This window comes from Chenopodium album, chromosome 14 (genome assembly GCF_948465745.1).
Source record: "Chenopodium album chromosome 14, dcCheAlbu1.1, whole genome shotgun sequence".
NCBI lineage: Eukaryota > Viridiplantae > Streptophyta > Magnoliopsida > Caryophyllales > Amaranthaceae > Chenopodium > Chenopodium album.
The window spans coordinates 4,530,628-4,540,293 of NC_137847.1; the positions used below are offsets into that span (position 1 = coordinate 4,530,628).

The 9,666-nt window shown below is 31.8% G+C and overlaps 1 protein-coding gene across 1 annotated transcript; it reads left to right on the top strand.

The window, feature by feature from the left end:
• Positions 1-1,771: 1,771 nt before the first annotated feature.
• LOC145578642 (protein IQ-domain 26-like) lies at positions 1,772-4,747 on the top strand. The gene is made up of 3 exons (XM_081635937.1): positions 1,772-2,460; positions 3,138-3,353; positions 3,868-4,747. The coding sequence occupies exons 1-3, from the start codon at positions 2,014-2,016 to the stop codon at positions 4,564-4,566; spliced, it is 1,362 nt and encodes a 453-aa protein (XP_081492063.1). The 5' UTR covers positions 1,772-2,013; the 3' UTR covers positions 4,567-4,747.
• The last annotated feature ends 4,919 nt before the right edge of the window (positions 4,748-9,666 follow it).

The following is a 9,666-nucleotide window of genomic DNA, read 5'->3' on the forward strand; positions in this document are numbered from 1 at the left end:
AGTATGCATGTTCTTTTTTAAACACTAGCATGTTCTTTTTCCAACGCTAGTATGTTCTTTTTTTTCCCCATGTTCTTTAAAATATACCTAATGTTCTTTCCGGGTGCACCATGCGCATGGTGCACCCGGGTGTACTATACTATTTTCACCCTCTTTACCCTTTAATCTTGTACCTCTCTTTTACTTTTTTTGTTTCAACATTTTATTTGTGGAAACTCTTTATAACACTTTGATCAAAATTATATCTTTTATATAATATAGTACTTAGTTTTATTTTGATCAACTACAGTCATAAAGCTATATGTCTTAAAATACAAGGTGTTCAATTTTATTTGCTACTAATGCAAAGGGTAATGGTGGTCATTGTCGTCACAAAACGACATCTTAAAATATACTTCGTAGTTTAGTAGAATATGAAGGGACAATCGTTGAATATAGTATGAGTAAAGCGTTTTTACTTGGTTTATAAATGGAATATTTTTGTACACAAAAGTTAAAAGTATTTTAATTGCTATTTGAAATGCTTTCACTATACTCGTTGGATTAGAAGGGAGTAATCCATGCATTTTCGTTGCCTCCGCCGGGTAAACTTGCTTTGTGTTTGTACCGTGTCACAATGTGTGTGTAACATAATAACATATTTGTGTACTCGTTCTTAGTTTTTTTAAGGAAATTCATTAGCATTTTCCAAGCAATAGATTGAGATGCGAGTAATTTTTTTTCCTTTTTAATTAGAATGTGAATTTGATATTTGGTGCAAATTAGAATTATGAGCTTTTTTTTTGGCGCAAATTGGAAAGTGAAGTTTGAAAATCACCTAAATGGATAATACTCGTATATGACAAGAGATACTTGAGAAATTATTGTCAATGACATTCGTAAGTTATGCACCAAATTCTATTGAAATTTAGACACGGAATTATTGCATCTATTGACAAATATTGGACCTATGCCATATGACTGCCTAATTTCCTCCTTTTTTTTTCATTTCAAAGTCCTCTTGGTTTCCTCATTTATTTTGATGAATATAAAAACAAAATGCAAGCGTTTCATGCGTTACATGCATATACCCTCCACCTTTCTATAATTATTGCTTTTAATTTTTTCATTGCTAAAATCTTTCCAAATTAAATATAGCAGATCTCTATTAATTAAATTAATTAAGGTCTCTCATATAATATGTGCAACTGCAGTGTGCCAGTGTGTAATTGTATATCATATTAATGTCAAATTCATGTAAACGCTATTATAGAGGCAAATCTTCTTTGTTCACTTTATTTTGTCCAAATGAATTATAAGGACATAGCAAATTACATATGGAGATTTTTAGGCCTATGACCGAGTAAAGAGTCCTTTGTTCATTCCCACTAGATCAAAATCTTATTAGTATCATCATTAATCACGTGATCAACCTGACTGATTTATAATTTGAAACGACGCTTATGTAAATTGTGTATACAACATACTTATTGAGTTATTAACAACCCTTATTAGGGCCTGTTTTGATTAATTGAATTGAGTTGAATTAAACTAAACAGAACTGAAAATAAATTGAAGAGAACATACCCTTAGTATACACCGATCAATGTATTAAGCTCATAAGACAACTCTTTCCTTTATATATAACTTTTAAACAGTATTTTTTAAAAAACTTTTAAACAAAACCCCAAGTCATTTGACTGATTTCTAATGAAATATTATACTAATATAATGTTCCTTGGGGTTTATAACGTCTCAATTTTGGAGGTGGGCATCTTATTTTACATATTCCAGCGGTATCTTCTTGTCTCCTAGCCTGAACTTCTTCTCTATTTTTTTCAAAAAAATATGACATCAAATTTTCAAATTATTATATTTTTTCCACCCCTCTAAATTTCCACCCTATTTCCTTTTTTTTTTTCCTCCTTTTTATTACTTCAACATATATCCTAACTCCAAGTAATCCCATTTTTCTCATCCCTCCAAAAAAAAAAAAAAAAAAAAAAAAACCCTCAAAACCTCTCTTTTTTCATAATGGGAAAAGCTACTAGATGGTTGAAAGGAATATTTGGTATTAAACCAAACACAACTAAATACAATTCAAATGACCATAATGATTCCGGTGACCGGAAAAGGTCAAGCTTCGGTGGGTCCAACCGTGATTCCGGTAATAAAAAAGGGTTGTGTAATAATCCGGCAACCGTGCCACCCAATATAACTAGTTCGGAAGCAGCTTGGTTAAAGTCTTACTATGAAGATTCTGAAAAAGAACAAAGTAAACATGCTATTGCTGTTGCTGCAGCCACTGCCGCAGCAGCCGATGCGGCAGTGGCTGCAGCTCAAGCTGCTGTCGCAGTTGTTCGTCTTACGAGTCATGGACGAGGAACGATGTTTTCTGATAGTTGTAGTGGTGGCGGTGGTGGTGGTAATGTTGAGAAATGGTCGGCTATGAAAATTCAAGCAACATTTCGAGGATATTTGGTAAGATTTTTTTTTTTTTAATTAAAAAAAACTAAAATTAATTCATTAATAAATAGTCATACAACAATGAATATTGTACATTGTATTAGTTAATTAGCTCAATCAAAAAGTTTGAATTTACTTCATATTTGTGAGTATGAATGAACTATATAATTCATATTTAGTTTTTTTTTTTTTTTTTTGAAGAACTTTTGTATTATGGATTTGATAGTTTCAAAACTTATTAAAAAATTAACTAGTTCTATGTCTTTTATGAAATTTTGAATTGGTTTTTTTTTTTTATTCATTTCGTCTTGTTTTCTAGTAAGAGTTGGTTGATGGTATAATCAATATTTCCTCTTAATAAAAAAGTACAAGCATATAGAATTCAAATGTACACTAGTATCGTAAGTTATTTTATGCATTCAAAACCATACCTTTTTAATTTAGTTATTTGTCCAAATTTCCAAGCTATTGTTTCTCATGACTAACATATGTACACATGTATTTGCATGGGCATATTTGATGAACAAAAAAAAAATTGTATTAAAAACTTGTTCTATGTTTAAATCCCAAGTTTCCTCTGGTTGCGAAATTTGTATTGGGTTGTTTTTTATAATTATGAATTTATGATTCTTGTTTTAAAATTAATTATGTTTGTATTTCTAATCTTTTAATTTTATTGTGATTTGAATTAGGCGAGAAAAGCATTAAGAGCATTGAAAGGACTAGTAAAGATCCAAGCATTAGTAAGAGGATATTTAGTAAGAAAACAAGCCACGGCAACTCTTCATGGAATGCAAGCACTCATAAGGGCTCAAGCTACCGTAAAGTCCAAACGGGCTCAAGGCCGGTATCCGAATCACGAGTTTTCCAGTCTTTCTCAACCCGATTTTAGAGCCCGGAGAACTTTGGTATTTCATCTCGCCCATCTCATATCAATTAGAAATTTTATTTTTGTCTATTATGTTTTTGAAAATTTATAGAAAAAATTTGTCTTTAGATTATGGACCATTTACCAGTTATTATAATATAAATAATAATAGGCTCGTCTTGAGTCCGGACTCACTAGGAATAGGGATAAAATTGTCTACATTTGTAAAAATTTTGCCATTGGTGAGAATCCACTCTAAGTTAATTATAGTCCATATAAATTTTGGACCATTTGAAGTCATATCTAAATTAGTGTACTTTTCATTTTAGTACAATGTGTCATTTAGGCATTTATGTATCACATTTAATTGGCCACCAAATTATTAGTTAATTGGAAATTATTTTGGACTGTTAGACAATGTTGATCTTGTGGAGGTCTAAAAAGATTTAGGTAGGTGAATTTTTAAAGTGTATGATTCGGTAATGAGTTCAATTTGATTAGCAATTAAATTTTTTTCCATTAGATGATAACTTTTTTGTGTATGTTATTTGAAGGAAATATATGATGACACAAGAAGTGAGCATGGATCATCAATACACAGCAGGAGGCTATCCGCATCCTTTGAAAGCAGGACCATGAACCCGATATCCGAAGACATACCCAAGATAGTCGAGGTGGACACGGGCCGGCCTAGATCATCATCGTCGAGAGGGTGGAGATCAAATAACAGCCCCGGGCCTAGGCCCGAACCCGGTGATCTTGACCCGTTCTACCCGCCCCGGATATCGATCCCGTGCTGCCAGCATTGGCACGACACCGAATGGGGCCTAACAGGGGACGAGTGCCGGTTCTCAACGGCCCAGAGCACGCCCCGGTTCATGAACATGGGCGGGCCAAACCCGGGCCCGGTGACCCCGTTGAAAAGTGTATGTGGGGATAACAATAGTTACTTCTTACGGCACTACGGAAACTACCATCATAACCCTAATTACATGGCAAATACACAGTCATTTAGGGCAAAGGTGAGGTCCCAAAGTGCCCCAAAGCAGAGGCCAGAGGCAGGGTACCCTAAGAAGAAAGTGTCCTTAAATGAGATGATGGAGTCTAGAAATAGTCTAAGTGGTGTAAAAATGCAAAGGTCATGTTCCCAAGTACAAGATGCCATTAATTTTAAGAATGCTGTTATGGGTAAACTTGGGAGGTCTTATGACTTAGCTAGAGAGGCTGAGGTATACCACTTGCAAAGGGAATAAAAAAGAAATCATAAAATTTTATTATAATGTAGAAGTATGTACCAATTTAATTTGGTGCAATTTTATTATTATTATCTTTGATAATACAAGAAAATGTAAATTGGATTGTTGGATATGGGTTTGTGTTTGTCATCATTATAAATTTATATTAATAATTTACAATACCTTATTGTTACTTCAACCATGTGTGAACTTTGAATTTTACATCACTTGGCACCTATTTGTTTAGTCATATTGAGATGATTTTGTAGTTTAGTAAATTGTAGGTCCACATTGTGTGATGACACCCACATGTCTAGAGTGAAATTTGAATGTATTTGAAAATATGGAAAGAAAGGAATAAATTCAATGAAAATGTTGAGTTTTGATCTAAGTGTGTTTGAATGTGTAGCAAAGTATAATAGATTAGATGTCAATTTAGAAGAAGAAAAAGTGTTGGATGTCAAGATTTCTAATAAGGAAATATTAACAATTGTAATTAATGGATATTGCGAAATTGGGATTCAAATGCATATGTTTATAATTTAGCTGAATTATAAAATGGATAAAATTTTAACGTATTCATAGATTGTTTTTGTAGGTCATAATTGTTATAGGTTACGTCCAAACTTAGTGTCTCTCCCCTTATTTAAGAAAATTGTATGTGTCCATGTATTATTGAAAATATTAACATAAATTTTGTACACAAATTTTACAATTCTACCTTAGTATAAAAGGGAACCTTAGCTCACAGAAGAAAATTGTGCGAAAATATATGGAATCATACTTTGCTTTGTTTTAGTTACCACGTTCGTTTTTTTTTTTGGTGTTCCACCCGGTTCACCCTTTAGGCTAATCCGGATTCGAGGATTAGTTTTGGGTGGTTTAGTTCCAATCCCTTCCCAATTGTTGTTGCGGGGGATCGAACACAGGTCCTCCCTACCAAGTGTAGTTTCAATCACCATTACACCAACATCTAATTGGTACGTTCGCTTGTTAAGTTTCAATAATAACATGTATGATATATCACTTGCTTGACATCCAAATTACAAAAAAAATTTTGTACACTTGAATTACATAGGGGAATATTTTGTTGGTAATTTTGAAATTTTGAATGGAATAAGGCCAATTTTGAAACAGCATGTGTTCCATAACCTAGATTGCTTTCATTTTGTGGCATTTTGTGATGAGATATATAATGGCTTCGAGAACACAAAAATGACAAAATATGAATGGTGATTCAAATAATTTGGACTCTTCATTGTCAATTTCAGGAATATATCCCATTGCATTCTATACATTTATGAAATATGGGACCAAATTTTTTTGTTTGATTATACAATAAACAAATGGATCTCACTCTTTTGCACAAACCTTTGGTTTCTATCCCTTAATGCATTATGTCTTGTTATGCTAAACAGAGTTAGTAATTGTAATTAAATTTATTGTCTTTTACAAGCTAGCTTAGTGGGCAATATTTGGATAGTCAATTTCATCTATCTTTCATGAAAATGCATAGCGCGGTAGCTCCCAATATAAGCTATATGTTTGATACCTTCAAAATTTAGCAAATTAAGTTTTCGTAGAATGAATTGTTTCATACTATCATGAGCATAAAGAATAGTGCCTCAACCAATGCGTACTAGCTAGGCCCAAACAAGGCGTGAGGTTTGTGTGTGTGTCTCTCATACATTGGTGTGTGATGAACACGTTATATGCAACACATGCTTAATGTTCCTCTATGGAAAATGAGGAATAAACCCCGTCCAATATAATTCAAGAAGGCGAGCAAAAAGCTTAAATTTTATACTTTTTGGGGTTTAATAGAATAAAATCAAAGGGTTTTTTTTATAGTATTGAAGCATTGTTGATTATACTTTGTCCATATACTTGTCGAATATAAGGGTATGATGGTAAAACCAGCCACAAAACCAATAATAATTTCTTCCAAACATCCCAATTTAAAATTCAAGACTATTAGCTCAATACATATATGTAGTGAGATACTTAGATTTCAAGTCTTCACATACCTATGGTTACTTAGTTGTCAATCTTGTCATTTAGATTATTGAGTTACATGTGTTTTAGGCAATTTTTACTAGTTCTATTAGTACTAGTTAGGTAGTAAACTATGGAGTAGTTAGTTACAACTATTGAACTAATGATTAGCAATTGGTAAGATTGTACAAGAAATAATTAAGGAATTATATAGGAAGAAAAATTCCTAACTTCTCTAATCATTCACAAATCACAACCCAAAAAGTGTTATTCTGTACATAATCAAGCAAGGATTTACTTCTTCCCCCAAGTAAAGACATGTCTTATAATGATTAGTTCTTGATTTGACGGACAAGTTATTAAACTAATAAAAAAAATGATATAAACCAAGATTCTATGCATCATATTTTCGTCACTTTAATAATAAAACCACACTTTGCCGCTGAATATTTCGTAAAATGTGACCTTTATTTGTCCAACGACCGTAGACCGGATTTTGGCCCCTCCCAAGTCACACACATGTATGTGTCATTAGCAACTTAATTAGCTTCAAATTAAGCCTAAGCCTTAAAAGTAGACTTTGTGAACAATCTTAAGGGATACTACTTCACTTTAACATTCTACCTTTCTATAACTAGGAATTTGGGCTCTTTTGACCGAGTTGTTATAACGAAATATGCAATGTATGAAAAAAAAAAAAATTCGCTAATTAAAGTAATATTTCTACACCGTATTATATACTTATATAGTGGATAAACAATTGATGGTATAGTGATTATTGTTGAGTGTGCATCTAAGGTATGATTTTGTTCGTGACTGTATGTACAGTAATAGACAGACGTGGGGTGACTTAAAAATCTATACTTTTAGTAGATGAATAAAAAAATGATCACATTGTATCTAATATCCATCATTGTGATGGCTCTGATAGGTTGATAACCAAATAGATGTTCGATTTGCTAAATTTTTTTGTATAGATTATTATAAAAGTTTTGAAAGAACTTAATTGCTATAACACTAGTCTTTGTCAACGAAACAATTTGTATTTGCCTCCAAAGATACAAATAGCCATCAATTTGAATGTATCAATTTGAACTCCAAGGAAGTCATCAAGGAAAACAAATCGGAGTTGCATTGCATGCATGTGCTTCCCTAGCATAATTTTGTGACATTTTGTCATGTAATCGAATTCCAAGGAAACAAATAAATTTGAAAACGAAGTTTCAATATAATTTTGTTGTTATTTTAATTTATCCCTGTAATTTGTATGTTCATGCTTAATGTCACTCTCAGTTTCTTCTATCACCCCTCATCTCTCCTTTTTTCTAGGGTAAGTTAAAGTTGTAGGCGAAAATGAGAGGCCTCAAATTGTTGCCCTATCTATTACGTTGTTTTCAGTTAATTATTCCTTCCTTGTGGATTTATTAGCTACACTTCTACAAATTAAATACTTTGTATATGTTAGTTTGATTAATCGATCTGGGAAAAGTTATATTCTTCGTTTTAAAATAATAATACTTGTAGGTCATAGTTTTATCTCGACCATTTTTTTTTAAAAAAAAAATTAATAATAGAAATTAAAAATATAGATATACAAGTATTCATTACTATATATTGTTTATAGTAATTGTATTTATTTTTAAAGAAAATAATATACATAGTCTTAATGGCTATATGTAAGGCCTTATTTCTTTATACTCCGTAGTAGAAGAATAATTAGTAAAAATAATTTTAATTTGATAAAAATAAGTTCAGATCAGTAAAATAAAACTTAGTAACTTTAAAGAACAAATATAATAGGAAATATATTAAAAATAATTTCAATTAGTATAATTAATTTCAATTTAGTAAAAATAATTTAATTTTGGCAAATAATATCAACTCAATAAAAATAACTTCAATTCAGCAAAAATAAGGTAAAGAGAACAAACCTAAGAAACTAAAAGTGAAAACATATTTGAAATATAACATTTATCACAGCGATTTACACGAGATTTTGTCATGCGTTTATAAATTAATTGCACATTAATATAAAAAACTATTACGAGTAAATGCTTATTTGTAACTATAAGGTAGAGTGATCAGTATTGGCCCGGCCCGCTAGCCCAAACAGGTTTGGGCAATTCTCAAAATGCATATTTAGTTAAAAAGCCAAACCGGCCCGAAAAGCCCTAAAATGCCTCTTTGGCCCGTCAAGCCCGCTATTATTTTGCGGGTTTAGACATGAGATATGATGTTAAGGCCCCACCCAACCGCCAGTCCAATTTTTTTTTTATCACCTCTATTCTAAGGTTTCATATATCGTTATTACCCAATACTAATGAGTTATGACTCATGATCTAGCATAGGAATAAAGTTTATACTTAGATTCAGAATTTAAACTGGTTTAAAGAAAATAGAAATTTTCCAATGACGTGATATATATATATGTAAATAGTGTGGTTTGGACTTTGGATTGTGCATGTTATATTATCACGGTAGCATCATCAAGGCGAGTACTCCGTAGTATTATACTGAGCTGAACTTATTTCGATGATACTACTAGTATCTCGATAATAAATTATTATAAGCCCGCTCAAGTAAAATTACCGCAAATATGAGTATTATTGAGACAAGGAGCGTGGTTGAGGAAAGTTGAAAAGGACTGAGAATTGAATACTCGTAATCAAACTAGTGTCTCATTCTTTAGTGGGGATTTCAAGGTTAAGCTAAACTATAAAGCTAAGTTTCATGGCTTTATGTCTCATGCTCTCAGAGCAAATTATCTGTTGTCGTCGTCACCTCTTTAGTCCTTTTCCATATTTCACCAAGAAAATTGTGTCATTTTTACTCTTAAGTTTACATCAAGTAAATTTAACATACTAGAGATAAGGTAACAATATAGTACATGTGTGATTTATCTGGGTTGTAAAAGTTAGGCAATGATTGATAGTTAGATACAAATCATACAATGCTATTAAAGTGTTACAGAACAACATAGAAAAAAACGTGATTGTTGATAAAATATAAATGATTATGATGAGGAAAATTAAGGGTACATACCAAATCAAAGGGCCTCGAATATATATTGATAGTAAAATTAATTATATTGTATACATATTTCCGTTTGTCCGTTTATCAAAA

Excerpts from the sequence above, each read along its gene's own strand:
- LOC145578642 (XM_081635937.1), top strand. The coding sequence starts at position 2,014 with ATGGGAAAAGCTACTAGATGGTTGAAAGGAATATTTGGTATTAAACCA. Across the intron at positions 2,461-3,137 it reads CAACATTTCGAGGATATTTG|GCGAGAAAAGCATTAAGAGC; the intron begins GTAAGATTTTTT and ends GATTTGAATTAG. Across the intron at positions 3,354-3,867 it reads TTAGAGCCCGGAGAACTTTG|GAAATATATGATGACACAAG; the intron begins GTATTTCATCTC and ends TGTTATTTGAAG.